This window comes from Artibeus jamaicensis, unplaced genomic scaffold (genome assembly GCF_021234435.1).
Source record: "Artibeus jamaicensis isolate MK-2021 breed Jamaican fruit bat unplaced genomic scaffold, CSHL_Jam_final contig_490, whole genome shotgun sequence".
NCBI lineage: Eukaryota > Metazoa > Chordata > Mammalia > Chiroptera > Phyllostomidae > Artibeus > Artibeus jamaicensis.
Window position 1 is genome coordinate 15,167,682 of NW_026521861.1, and position 14,504 is coordinate 15,182,185.

The 14,504-nt window shown below is 43.9% G+C and overlaps 2 protein-coding genes across 2 annotated transcripts in view; one reads left to right on the forward strand and one right to left on the reverse strand.

Annotated features, from left to right (window-relative positions):
* MCMBP (minichromosome maintenance complex binding protein) overlaps positions 1 to 13,861 on the reverse strand; it is a 29,483-nt gene extending 15,622 nt beyond the window's left edge. The window contains exons 1-6 of the mRNA XM_037164843.2: positions 13,777 to 13,861; positions 4,315 to 4,400; positions 3,573 to 3,713; positions 3,404 to 3,445; positions 1,228 to 1,329; positions 522 to 666 (exon numbers count right to left, since the gene is read on the reverse strand). Coding sequence (XP_037020738.2) covers positions 522 to 666; positions 1,228 to 1,329; positions 3,404 to 3,445; positions 3,573 to 3,713; positions 4,315 to 4,400; positions 13,777 to 13,834 — 574 coding nt within the window. The 5' untranslated portion in view covers positions 13,835 to 13,861. The remainder of the gene's footprint in view (positions 1 to 521; positions 667 to 1,227; positions 1,330 to 3,403; positions 3,446 to 3,572; positions 3,714 to 4,314; positions 4,401 to 13,776) is intronic.
* A 49-nt stretch (positions 13,862 to 13,910) lies between these two features.
* The window catches only part of SEC23IP (SEC23 interacting protein), a 52,440-nt gene continuing 51,846 nt past the window's right edge, over positions 13,911 to 14,504 (forward strand). The window contains exon 1 of the mRNA XM_053668388.1: positions 13,911 to 13,999. The gene's annotated coding sequence lies outside the window, so the exon portion shown is untranslated. The remainder of the gene's footprint in view (positions 14,000 to 14,504) is intronic.

The following is a 14,504-nucleotide window of genomic DNA, read 5'->3' on the forward strand; positions in this document are numbered from 1 at the left end:
AAGGGAGGCTGTTCTCAGACATAAATAAATCATTTTTAGGGTAAATCACTACGCTTGCACATTACCTAAGGGCTGAGAGGGAAGTGAACATAAAGGGCCCTGCTGGGTAGCTCAGTCTCAGAGCATTGTCCCCACAGGCCACGGTGTGGACTTGATGCCCGGTCAGGGCACAAACGAATCAACCAATGAATCAGTAAGTGGGACAACAAATCGATATTTCTCTTTCTCTGCCCCTTCCCCTCTCTCTACAATTAAAAGCCGTTTCAGCTAACCACTGCAGACCCTTAAAAATGGACAGCAGAGCAGCCATGTCTCATTCCACGATCCTAACTGCGCAGTCTGACCAGCGTCCTGCAAAAACTCTCCACCCTGCAATTCTGCAGTGCTTGTGACTCTGATAACCGTGAACGCAAGGCTGTCAAACCCCCTCTGGCTCCTGAATCCAGAGCTGTGTTAGGCAATGACGCATTCTGAAGATGGATCCAACGAGAGAGGGAGAGCGGAAGTGTGGAGGAACCCACCTGTCCGCCTGGCCCCCGCGTGCTGGTCTTTCTGTTTGTGAGGCTGTAGGTCCATGTCTTCATCGTCTTCATAACTCCTCTTGTGACGGCTGGGCGTGTACGACGTGGAAGGAGTGACTCGAGCTTGGCTGGCGTTAATGTGGGCGTTCAATAGAAGGTTAAGAAAAGACCACCGTGTACTGAGGAACATCCTGAGTTATGTTAATTATATGACTAATAAAAGACTGCTAAATTGGCAACGTGCTCAAAATTAAAATGTATTTTTAAAAGAAGGCTGGACTTCCAGTTTTGGTCGGCAGAACCTAATAGCTTAACCTGTGCCCCCCACTCCTGAACAGAAGTAATTACCAGGTGAACTCCACTCCATGCCCAGCTCTCTCGGGGGCATTTTCTAAACTGCAACAAAAGAGAAGTGACCACCTAATTGTTTACCTAATTACCATGGTAGCCTTCTTTTCCAATCTTTAAATCTGCCTTAAGCTTGTCACCAGCACCTCACTACAGGGAAGTGCCACAATTTTACCGTTTCTAAGTGATTCCAAGTGACGGATACTTGACTGCTTCACAGGCGTCCCCACCCGAGCCCCCACTTCACCGGAGTAAAAAGAGTAAGTTTTTGCAAACTTGAAATCCAAATTATGGTCTTTTCAATTAAGAAAATAATCAGGAACCATTTACTCCAAAATGGAGTGCAGATGAAGGATATTTCTTTTACCCACATGGATTCTCCAGGCACTGGAACACAATAGAAAGTCTGTCTCTCCAAAGTGGTGGTTCGTGGAGAATTTAAATCAACTTCCTGCTGAGGCTGGGATGTGCACAAAAAATAGTTTTTTAATTTTTGTTAAGAAAAACAAAATTAAAAAAAAATCACCACCATATTTTCATGTTATTTATAAAACCACAGTAAATTATTTCACATCAAGAGTTAAGTGAATTAACAAGCAGAACTGTCATTTTTTAAAGAATACTGACATACAATCATTTTGCATGCAGTAATCAGTTTACTGTCTTCCCTCAAATCCGTAATACACAGCATGCTACATTACAAAATTAAATCCTTTAATATACAGGATGTTTCAGACAATTCATATGGTAATCCCACTATCTCTGTCATAGGAAATGTATCAGAATCAGCCTATAAAAAAGAAATGTAACGAAGCACTCATTGTGAGGTAGCTCCAAGGTGAGATCTAAGACTCAGCTATTATTCCTTAGAAAAACATTCTCTATTTCACATGTACTTAGAAAGTGCCCAAAGGTAAAAGGTCTCAAAATGTACCTTTTAAAAATAAACATATCATTTTATAGTACAGAAAATCCTCTTAAAAGTAAGATGTACATTCCGTTTTGTGGGGAAAAAAGACCCAGAAGACACCACGTGCGAGCTCGAGATGGTATTTACAAGCTGGGTCTTCCTGTCTCCCTCTCCAGGCCTAAAGCCCCTTCCCCGGTACAGCAGCGCTTTTGCCCCCAACTCTTCAGCCACACGGCACAACTGGTTTCTCTGTGTCTGGCGGCGTCACAGCTGGACGGTCGCGTCTGTTTTACTCCCTACTTCCAGATGTGGAGCTGCAGTAACACCGCACTGTGTACTAGAAAAAGGTGTGTGTTCGCTGTCAGCTTAATGTGAGACTTAGAGCTCCTTCGACAGGAGGTTCGGTCAGCATTTAGAGGCTGAGTTGTCAACCTGGGAGAACATTTTACCCTATGGAAACACTGGAAGTAAACATACACTGGGAGACCGGAGGGCCAGCACATGTAAGATTAAACAAATTCATCTTTCACAAGCCCATTGCTCTAAATAATTGTAGGAAGTTACGTTTTTGTTTAATAAAATCTTTTCGGCAACTTCCCAGACTGTCTAGACTGGGCCACCGAACTAGAACACTCTGTTCAATGAGAAACAAATCCCATGAACAAATGCTGTGGGATTAGGCACTACAAACCGATCTAGTGAGGTTTGAGTAAGCAGGAATCTGACCTCCAGATTGAGGGGTGGTGATGGGGGCGGGCGGAGAAAGCCCTAGAAAACCTGACTAAACTGAAAGGATGGATCTGCAAAGCAGAGAATTAGACCTAGAATGGAAATGACTCTACCCAGCCCCCACCTTTGTGCTGAGGCCCGGCCTGCTCAACCCAATTCCAAAAATTGAGAGTTACTGCCGGTGTTTCAATAGGACCACATGGAAAATACACAAAGCGCACAAAATAGGGGACATTTTTAGTTAATATATTTATTTTGATATGTTGATAATCCTTTCTTACTATTAAACTAGAAATAAATGTATACCTTTCTCCAGTTACAATGCCAGGTATGTTGAACAGGTTCTGAATGAAGTTAAATTAAGTGTGTCATTCATTATCAGAAAAGTAGTTTCTTAAAATGCAGATATTATGTTCTACTGTAATTGCTCTTCTGTAAGTTCCTACTGCGACTACTCCTTTCACAACTATAATTACACCCAGCATTCCGCGTCTCCCCCTCCCCTGCTGAATATAAGAGCATCTACTGCTTCCTTGCATCAGAAAAGCTTCTTTTCCTCCTGGGAAAAGCAGGAAGATCTTGATCAAATTTAATGAGCGAGTGTTAAACCCAAAGTTAATCTTCCACTTTCATTTTTAAAGAATTTATCGTAACCTGTAATTTTTTTTAACCAAGTACACAGATCTTGGGAAAAGAAATTGGTTTCATCATTTGTAACATTCTACCTTCTAAGAGATTTTTAGAAGCCAAAAATGTAAAAGGCAAAAACATTTCACAGCACTTATTAGAACTTATTACATACAAGATAAATTTAACATAAATCAAAAGAATGTAATAAATTATCTGCTTAGGCAAAAATTCTTATTAATGTTTTATAGATCTTAAGGATACATACCCCACATTCTGCTATATCTCTATATTTTCCAAAATGAAGAACCTATGGCCCAAAAAAAAGGATAACAGAATTATAGCAACACATTTAATTCAAAACTACTGTAACACAAGAACAAAATTAATACCACTTATTATAAACAAAAAGTTCCATGATAAACAGCTATACATACACGTGCTTTTGTGTTTCGGTTAACCGTTTCGTAAACTCCCATGTAGAACTCAGGGTCGAACATATCCTGAATCATGCAGCGAAACTTCACAAAACTGTTAGGTTTCAAATAATGAAGGGGAACCTCATTCAATGATGGTACCTTAAAGGAAAACCAATCCGTCAATAAGGCATTGTGTCCACAAAACATCAAGTTCATACACATACACACACACCAGAACCACAACTACATGCACCAAACACAGCCCTGTTAGGAAGCCAATCCCGCCAACGGTCAACACAACATAGTAACTGCTGGGCAAAACGACTTCCAAGTTCTTCCAAGTTTGCACAGTGACATCTTACCATCCGGTAAATAAAGTACAAAGTACTTTTCCTTCCGATCACTTCTCGAGCAGCGGAAAGCCATTGGCTTTGCCGGGCTCTTCTTTTAAGACTAGTACATGCCAATTCTTTTTAAATGAGTAATAATCGAAGGTTTCACAACTACCGATTTTGTTCTCAGAACATAAGGTAGTCAGTTACTGCCACCTAGAGGCATCAATACAGAACATTTAATTGGCTGGCTAAGTTTAAGCTTAAGTTGCGAGAGACCAAAATCTTCTAATACATATCACTTACAGCAGTGAAGGCAGAAGGCAGAATACATTAATTTCTGTTTTAAAATTTATGTGGGTTAGTCCTCTACTGAGAGAATGGAAGTCAGCCTAACCCTCTCCCCCAACAAAGAATAATAAACTTACCCATTTAGGAGCATTATTTTCCTTCAGCTTTCCCTTAAAATATTCAATTACTTTCTTCTCCCAGTCAGGATTAACTCCATTTTGGGCTGAAAGACAAATATACTTTTCAAAGGCAAAGCTACAATATAAAATAACAGACCATCTTGGGCAAGTGCCAAGTTCACAAAGCCCTGCACACACAAAGCCAGATGCCACCCCCTATATTCTTAGTAAAAGCCAGCCTACAAATATCTTCTACTGCTGGACAATTAAGGGACTGCCTTATACCCCCCCCCAATCAAGTATACAACAGTAACTGCCCATTATTTATTAAGCCCCTGTGTGCCCAGCACTCCGCCAAGTTCTACAAGGACACTGAGAGCTGAAGGAACCCAGAGCAAAGACAAGCTAGGAGGCTGCAAGAGAAGCAGCCATAGCAAAGAAAAACTAACGGAGGTCAAGAATCTCAGAGAGCGCTTCTGACAGACGGGGTGTTGAGCTGGGCCTTGTAAGAAAGCAGAACTGAAGCATGTGGACACACACGGGATTGGCATGCTCTGGATCGGCGATTTTCAACCGGCATGCTGCAGAATTTTAGTAGTTTGTGTGTGCCATAAGATGAAAGAGGTGGAACATCACTGCTCTGGGTGTAGAGCAAGGACAGGATGAGTATCACCAGCGAGGTTCAAGTTCTCAGAGCACGAAGTGCCTGGAAGCTGCAGGTGGCCACAGTACCACAATCCCCCTGAAAACGAAGCCCTCCCAGAGGACAACGATGTGGGCGGCAGATTCCTGCAGACACAGTTTAACTGCTGGGCTGCATCTGAGCCTGACATAGCAGCCCACTTGTGACTTATATTGCTGAGACATGCATTTGTCTTTCCCAGCTTGAGTAGCTGGGGCATTTTCAACCACAGTCCTGCTTAGAGGACACATACCACTCTATCCTATTTCCTGGGAGTTCTCCGCCAGCTGAACTTGAGCACCCCTGCATGTGGCCTTACTCTAGTTTAAGGGGTCCAGGGAACGGAGGTGCTAATTCTTTGTGTAGACTGGATTAACTTTTTTGTCTGATATATGTAAAACAAATAGTTTCTCCTAATCTGTAGCTTTCTTAACATCCTGAATGGCATCTTTTGATGAGGCTTTCATCTTGATTAAGTCCAATTTGTCGGGGGGGTTTTTTCTTCACAGCCACAGAGCATTCCGCTGTGTAAATTTACCACATTGTTTTTCTCCACTCATCTACTGATGGGCATGTGGGCAGTTTCCAGACCTCGGCTGTCGTAAATAACACTACTGTGAACACAGGCGTGCTGCCTGGGAGAACACATTCACCAAGGATACAGCTGATAAGGGCCAATTTTCCTAAATATATAAAGAACCTATACAACTCAAAATCAGGAAGACAACCCTATTTAAAAAATGGGTAAAGGACCTGAATAGACACTTCTCCAAAAAGAACATACAAACGGCCAATAGACATATGAAAAAAAAAGTTCAATGTCACTAACCATCAGACTGATGCAAATTCAAACCACAATACAGTATCACCTCATACCTGACAGAATGGCTACCATCAATAAACCAACAAACGAGTGCTAGCAAGGGTGCAGAGGAAAGGGAACCCCCTCATGCACTGTTAGTAGGACGAGGACTGGCGTAGCCACCTCGGAAACAGTATGGAGCTTCCTCAAAAAACTAAAAATGAATCTGCTATCCGACCCGGCAATCTCACTTCTGGAAATGTATCCTGAGAACCCCCAAATACCGATTAGGAAGAGTATATGCACCCCTATGTTCTTGTCACCTTTCTATTACCATTTCTAATCTAATGTTACAATGGTCAGAACAAACCAGAGGATTTCAGTTCTTTGAGGTTTGTTAGTATTTGCTCTGCGACCCAGGATGTGGTTGACCTTGCTGAATGTCCCCTGTGCACTTGAGAAAGATGCGCACACTGGGGCTGCTGGTGCAGTGCACCACGCGTGTCAACAAGACCTGCCTAGCCCAGGGCGGTACGAAGTTTTCCTACACCCTTGCTGATTTTCTACCTGCTAGAGTTCTACAGGGTACTCAGTGAGGAGCAGTGAAATCTCCAACTGTAATTGTTGTTTTGTTTATTTTTCCTTTCAAGTGTCAGTTTTTACTCCATGTATTTTGAAGCTCAGCTATCAGGTGCATTTACATTTTATGTCTTCCCTTATGATGACAGATACGTGTTTTATACACTTGTCCAGAGCCATGGAGGGGCACACCACCAAGAATGAACCCCAATGTAAACTATGAACTTCGGGTGATAATGATGTGTCAATTAAGTTCATCGACTGTGACAAAGGTACCGTCTGGTGGGAGAGGCTGAAAATGGGGGAGGCTGTGCATGTGTGGGGGTGGGAAGTACACAGGAAATTTTTGTATCTTCCACTCATTGTTGCTGTCAATCTAAAACAGCTCTAAAACAATAAGGTCTTCAAAACCAGGACAGGGGAAAAGTAACGGAGACTCAAATGGAGGATGGATACACACACACACACACACACACACAGAATAATGGTTGTAAGTTATAACGAAGTAATGTAGCTAATGTTTATGAACTCTCAAGACTATGCCAGGCACTAATCTAAGGACTTCATATGCAGCATCTCATTTAATCCATATGACAGGCCTATGGAATCTCTTACACCCATTTTACAGATAGTAAAATATGTGTGGTTGCCTCTCATGCACCTGCTACAGAGGGTGCACCCAGGTATATACCCTAGACTGGGAATCGAACCAGTGACCCTTTGGTTTGCAGGGTGGCACTCAATCCACTGAGCCACACTAGCCAGGGCTCCTGCAGAGAATTCAAAAATAATAAAACCAACTAAAAGTCAGTCTGCTTTTATCAGCACCATATATTTGCAATTCTATGCAGTATCATAGATGAAACATTCTTCCTCAGAAAATCTTTTGTTGGTCTCACTCCTAAACAGTCGTTGTTACTTTTGAGTTTTAATGTGTATGAAAGTGTCAAATTAGCACAATTTTTACTACCTATCCTTTAATAAGCACTGAATTCTGCACATTAATTATTTCAGAGAATCACCCTCAGTTAGGCAGCTGACTCCCAGCACAGACTCAGCTCCGCACACCCTCCTGGACAGGAAAGCTCTAAGCGGTCCAGGACAGTCGATCGACACTTGCTCAGTGCACAGGCAGTACCCCCCAGCCCCCGTGGCGATCTGGAGTCCTACCTGTGTACAATTCATGGGAAGTTAACACAACACAGTGACTGGACAGATGACGAAGCAACCTGAGCGAGACAACTTGGAGTTTTTGCATTTAATCTTTAATACAGTGAAAGTATGAGAAATTTTAGCTCATACATGAAATAGTTTTCTGAATTTGAATTCTAGCTTTAATACTAAAATATATTCTTTTAAAACTGTTATTTGCTTTAAAAGTAAGGAATGAATCAAGAAAATGTTTGAATGAGTCGAGAATGAATCAGCGGATGATTTGGTAATTGCCTCACTTGTCTTTTGCAGAGGTTTCCATTTTATTTGAATTCTCTTATTAGTTGCCAGATAATTCTGTACATAAAATATTATTACATCAAACCATAACCAAAGACCAAAATTCAAGCTATTAAGTAGCTATAAATATTATGGGGTAAAGAATTGAGCATTTTTGTCCTGCAGGAATTTGGGGAGTTACTCTTATTTCAAAGAATTAACTGTGGTTAAAACAAAATTATTCAAATCTGAAGTGTGAAACCCACACCAACATGGAAGTACATTGACACAGTAGAACTCAAAACAACAAAAAACTCTAAAATGGGGGTGGGGGCAGGGGGCGGTGATAAAACAATGATGTCTGCATCAAGCTTGAAATACTGTAATTGTGTATAGCTCTGATACACGACTATTACCGAAAATAACACTGTAGTAAAAAGAAGGGAGTGTTAAAAATTACCCACCCAGGGAGCCGCCTACTCAGTGTAGGGTCCTGGGGTTAAGCAGCAGTCTGGCTCTCGAGTCTGTAATCTTAACTATTCTATGGTATAAAAAGAACTTTATAAAAGCACTACAGATTCAATGTCAGTTCTATCAAAATGCTGTCTTTTTTGCTGAAATGGACACTCTGAGTGTAAATTCACAGGGAAACACAAGGGACTCGGAAGAGCTAACGCTATTTTGAAGAGGAACAAAGGCGGACTCATACTTCCTGATTTCAAAACTTCATACAAAGCTACAGCAATCAAGACAACACGGTTCCGGCAAAAGGTTAAACATACAGACCAGTGGAATGGAACTGAGAGTTCAGAAACAACAGTAATGACTTGAGGGGCAGACAAAGGCGCCAAAACCATTCAGCAGGATAAGAAGAGACTTGAGTTGGCGAAAGCACCCGCATGCTGGGGGGGGAGGGAGGGGGCAGCACGTCCCAGTTCCCTCCATGGACAAAAGCTCCTGAACAAGGGATCCTTCTGGACCGCACCCTACATGCTTCCTCATCTGGTGGTTTATCTACATGCTTTACGCTTTTATAACAAACTGCTAAATGTGAAAAAGAAACCAAAAAACAAATGGTCCCGGGACAACTGGATATCCACATGCAAAAGAATGAGTTTGGATCCCTAGCTCACACAAAAATTAATTCAAAGTGGATCAAAGACCCTAACGTAAGAGCTAAAACTATAAAACTCTTAGGACATAGGTGTAAATCTTTTGCATCTGGCTTCTTTCACTTAGCACATTTTCCACACTTATGTCGTAGCATGTATCAGCAGCACTGGGTTTCTTTTCATCACTGAAAATAACGTTCCACTGTATGACACACTTTAACCTTCATTTAACGCCATCATGCTTTTGCAACCCTGTACAGATTATTTAATGAGTTAAAAATTCACATATACATGTACCGCCTTTTGCCACAGCTGCCCAATCTATTCATCTCTGAGAATCTGCCCCCCGGTTGAGGTGTGGGTCTCAACAGTCATGTCTGTCTTACGGACTGTGCTCTGGCCATCGCTGATCAGTGCAGGAGTGGACTCCTGACTCTGTGCTGGGCCAATCCCATTCAGCGACTCTGGAATCTGAGATTAAATAGAAGGTGCCGACCGGTGGGGGTTGGAACTAAGTGCAGGTGAATTTGGGAGCTGTGTGGAGATAAAGCTGCTCAGTTTCCTGCTAGCTTTCCAGCTCCTGATCCACTCTACAGAGTGGATCCCTCCACTCAGCGGTCTCTAAGGATACCAAGCCACCCTCCCTGCCTACGGATTTCAGACAAATTCCCTTTCTTTTTAGAGGTCTACCAAGGGCGGGATAGTAGGACAGATCTAAGGTGGGCACAGACAAAAGGGTGTGAATTGTGTTTGGGACCACAGTTGACAATGAAAAAGCACACTGACTTTTAGTCTACTTTCTTACCGCTTTAAGTCTTTTAAACCACTAAAAAACACTCCTTCCTGCCATCCTCCACACCCCACTGCTTTTTTGCCTGACATGCTCTATCTCTAGTTGTTAGATACAACTTAAGTACCTTAACTGTAACCAAAAATAGTGATCTTGACCCACCCAACAATCTGAGCAGCATACAGTAAAAGAATCAGAATTGATGAACATTCCCACTGCTGAAATTAACAGAGGTTATTAATTCAAGTTTTTCATCAACTTGAGTAAAGAAAATTTATTTTAAATAAATGAATTGTTAAAAGAAAAAGTGTACAGAACTGTCTTTTTTTTTTTTTTTTAATTAAGATTCCTGCCTTTGCTTAAGGAAGGCAATTGAATACGGGTCACTACATGAACAGGGCCTGGGGATCTGACTCATTAGCATCATGCACATAATAGAACCCAGCAGAGACCTGCTGGACTAAAGTATTCCTAATCTTAATGTAAGCCTTGGACTACAGGTCCTGGACATAAAATCTTTTATATGTGTGGAGTAGACATTAAATATTAAAGGCATTTTATGAAGGTGTAAAAAAATTTTATTTTGGGTTGGCTAAAAAGTCTGTTTAGGTTTTTTTTTTGTAAAATAAAAGACATTTTCCAATTTCACCAATAACTTCATCCATTGATTTGGGTATTTTAAGTATGTCAGCTGTCTCCCACTATTGGCTTCTAGTGGGTAGAGGCCAGGGGCACTGCTAAACATCTTCCAATGCATAAGCCAGTCCCACAGCAAAGAATTATTTTATCAAAATGTCAATAGTACCAAGAAACTTCACAAACCACTTTGACACATTAGATCAGTCATAAGAACCTTCTCCATACACTGCACAAATCTTTTTTTGCATTTCAGTTGCCTTTTTACCTTTCTTGAAATAATACAGCATAAAACACCGAAAATATTGCATATCATCTTCTACCTTCAATATTAAAGTAGGTACACAAAAACTCACCAATTTTGATTTTTTTAATGCATGCTAATATGACAGCTGTCACAATACCATCTACAAATTTGTTTCAAATGAAGTTAAAGACAACAAAGCACCCCTGGCTGGTGTAGCTCAGTGGGTTGAGCACAGGCCTGTGCACCAAAGGGTTGCCAGTTTGATTCCCATTTGGGGCACATGCCTGGGTTGCAGGCCAGGTCCCAGTGGGGGAGTGGGAGTGCGTGACAGGCAACCACACATTGATGTTTCTCTCCCTCTCTTTCTCCCTCCTTTCCCCTCTAAAAATAAATAGAGCCAAAATCCAAGGAACCCAAGATACATGCTAATTCTAGGACACAACACATAGGATTCCTGGAGTAGCATTGAGCAGGGGTACTTACTGAACTTAGGTTCCCAAAGGAAGAGTAAAATTGAGCCATGAAATGTGGAAGTGGGATAGAAAGGAGGACCAGGCAAAGGAAACAGCTGACGCAGAAGCCTAGAGGCAAGAGTCAAAGTCAAAGACAGGAAAGAGGGTTCCATGTGAGGACTAATGTGGTGGTGAGCTCTGAGAGCTAGGTAGGGATGGAATCAAGAAAGGCCTCATAACCCACAACAGACGTGCATTACTTTTCTATCTGGGGGAAAAACATTTAAAACAATTTTCTACTAAACCAAAGTCTAGAAGTTTAATACCTGACACCTCACTGAACGTGCCCATAGTGCTGTTATTAAACAGGTATTCAATATATTCACAGTGACAGGAAAATAGAGCAAAAAATACATACACATCAGAACAGCTTCTAGAAAAAGTCCTGACCACAAGACAATATTAGTTTCTTCTCTGTAGGACACAACCTAGTATGGGAACAAGACATTCTGGGGGGTATGTCCATCAGCAAGGCCCAGGTCCCCACGACTCACAAAATTTTATTTACAAAAAAAATTGTATTTATTTGTTTTTCAAGAGAGGGGAAGGCGGGGAGACTGGGAGAGAAACATCAATGTGTGGTTGCTTCTTGCACACCCCCAACCAGGGACCTGGCCCGCAACCCAGGCACATGCCCTGACCAGTGAGTGACCTTTCAGTTCTCAGGGCAGCGCTCAATCCACTGAGCCACACTAGCCAGGATAATTCACAAAATTTTCAAACTATTTTAAAGTCAGTACTATATGTACAAATTATAACCTTTCTGTACCATGATGAGATGTGCCCCTTCGGATCATACACTTAGAAGACAAAATCTGACACAAATACATTCGAATCTCTATCAAATATAAAATCTTCTCATTTATCCAGCACAACTAGGGTATGGGGTATTTCTCATAAATAAAATTTTCTCAAGACCAGTAACTGGAATTTCACTGTTAAGCCCCTAAAGTTTATACTTTTGAAGGGTTTTTCCCCTAAAGTATGTACCTGCACCCAGGTAAACCAATTGCGCAACTTAACTTTCACTCCACAGCATGAAACATTATTTTTTTATTTTATTTTTTAAAGATTTTATTTATTTATCTTTAGGGGGGAAGGGAAGGAGAGGGGGGGAGAAACATCAATGTATGGTTGCCTTTCTTGCGTCTCCTGCTGGGAACTGGCCTGCAGGGAACCAGCCTGCAACCCTGGCATGTGCCGTCTGAGAATCGAACCACGATTGCCTGGTTCGCAGGCCTGTGCTCAATCCACTGAGCTACACCAGCCAGGGCAGCATGTTTTGATATCAGTTATGGGTTCCAGTATTCATTCTGAACATCAATTACTAGGATTTGGTGGAGAGACATTTGCCCCTTCCTCAAAGCCCTTCTGATAGATACATAATGATTTTTCTGGCTGGTTTTAAAAATTACCTGGGCCCCAGCCAGGTAGCTGACTTGGTTAGAGCGTCTTTCCAATACACGGAGGTTGTGGGTTCAATCCCCCAGGTCAGGACACACAGAAGCAACCAATGAATACATCAATAAGTGGAACAAATCAATCTCTCTCAAATCAACAAGTAAAAATAAAATAAAATAAAATAAATTTAAATACACACATATAGTTTTCCATTTCTTCTTTGTCGAGTTGTCAGTGTTCACTGGCTACCACGAGGAAGCTTTACCAGGATTTCTTCTACTTTGCTGCCTTTTATTTCAGCCTGGGAAACCCGATAACTAAACTAGTTCAAATTATAAGAAAATGATAGTGTTGCTCAATGCCTCCCTCCAAGAAACAGGAGATACATTTTACACCATCAGTTTTGGCTTCTGGGGACTACTTAGCCTCTTTCTGGACGTTCTAATATCCCACGATGCTTTAAACGAGTTAGGGCCACTCTACAGTTTTAAATTATTTGCAGACAAATAAGGTGCTACGGATCAAACACAGTGATTTGTGGTTGAGTGAGTTTGCCTCCACTCCCAACTGTAAGGGAGGTGTCAAAATGCCCAGTTCACCGACAACAAACCTAAACTTTCCTTCCCGTACCCTTAGAGAAGTAGTATTAAATTTACTAAGCTGGTCTGCAGCATCATAAGCTCTTTCTAGGTAGAAATTCATCTGAGTAATTCAACATTTCTGGCTAGTTCTGGCACAGGGGGTGTATACCTAGGCAGGTTTTAAAGCCGCCCTACCAGAAAAAATAAGCTGTTACACGAGATCTTATCTCGAAAAGGGAGGATGTGTGTAATAGTAGTTAGAGCCAACTTCTGCGGCCAGCGAGCCAGCACTCCCCCGGCGCACCGGAAGTTTTGAAATATCCTGCAGGCTTCCCCAGGCAAAGTGCTCGTCCTTCGCCCCATCGCTGTGGGCCCTCTCGCAGGTCCGGGGACCTCTCTGAGTTCTGCGGCGCGCGGGGCTCCGGCCCGGGTCCGGGCCCCGGCGAAGCCAGGCAGGGGCGCGCAGCCGTCAATCACTGCCCGCCTCCCGCTCCTCGCGGCGTAACCTTGGCCGCCTGCGGATCGCGAATCCGGCAGGTGGGAGGCACCTGCGGCCCGACCCGGGCAGGGGGCTGTGTGCGCGCCGGCGGCGCAGGCCCGACTGACCATCTGGGCCGCGGGAGCCCCCAAGACAGTGCCCGCGTGGGGCCCGGTTCCCCGCACAGCAAACTCGGCGGCCCGCCCCGCCCCCCGGCGCCGCCACTCACCGAAGAAGCCCTGCACGATTCCGAGCGGGTGGCTGAGCCAATCTTCCCCACACGGCATCTCGCCGGCCGGCGTCCCGCACCGCGGCTCTTCCTCGGGGGCTCGGCCGCGCCTCGCCCGCACTCTCCCACGCAGGGCGAGACTCGTGGTTCCGGCCGCCCGGCCTCAGGGAGCGGTGGCAGCGGTGGCGGCGGCAGCCCAGGAGCAGCAGGCGACGGGAAGACTGTGCGAATAGGTCCCCAGCCTCCACTTCGCACAATGGCGGGAAATAGGCGCCACCGATCGCGCTGCTTGCGACCTGGGTGGAGCTCGCGCGGGAGGGGCGGCGGGAGCGCGCCGCGCAGCCCCGCGGGCCAGGAGGCGGGGCGGGCCGGCTAGCCCGGGGGCGGGGCGGGGCGGGGCCGCGCCGCCGCGGCGACGCACCGCCATCTTGGAAACGGGCACAAGGAGGGGCATGCCGACCTCGAGGAGACTGGACCGCACGGAGCCGGGCGTCCCGCTCATCGACCTCCTGGGCAGAAGTGAGGAAAGAAGCTCCTGGAGTCCGATTTATCAATTCCTGGAGCGAGGCTTTGGGACAACAGCCCAAAAAGCACAACCCCAGAGAGACCCCAGGCTCATCGATCGCTGGGCAGAATTAATGGGCCCAGCAACCTTTGGAGCCCGCCCACCGCCTCTTTTTCCCCCTAAAAAAGTAGCAACTTTTTATTCTCTGGCACCGTGTCCAAAA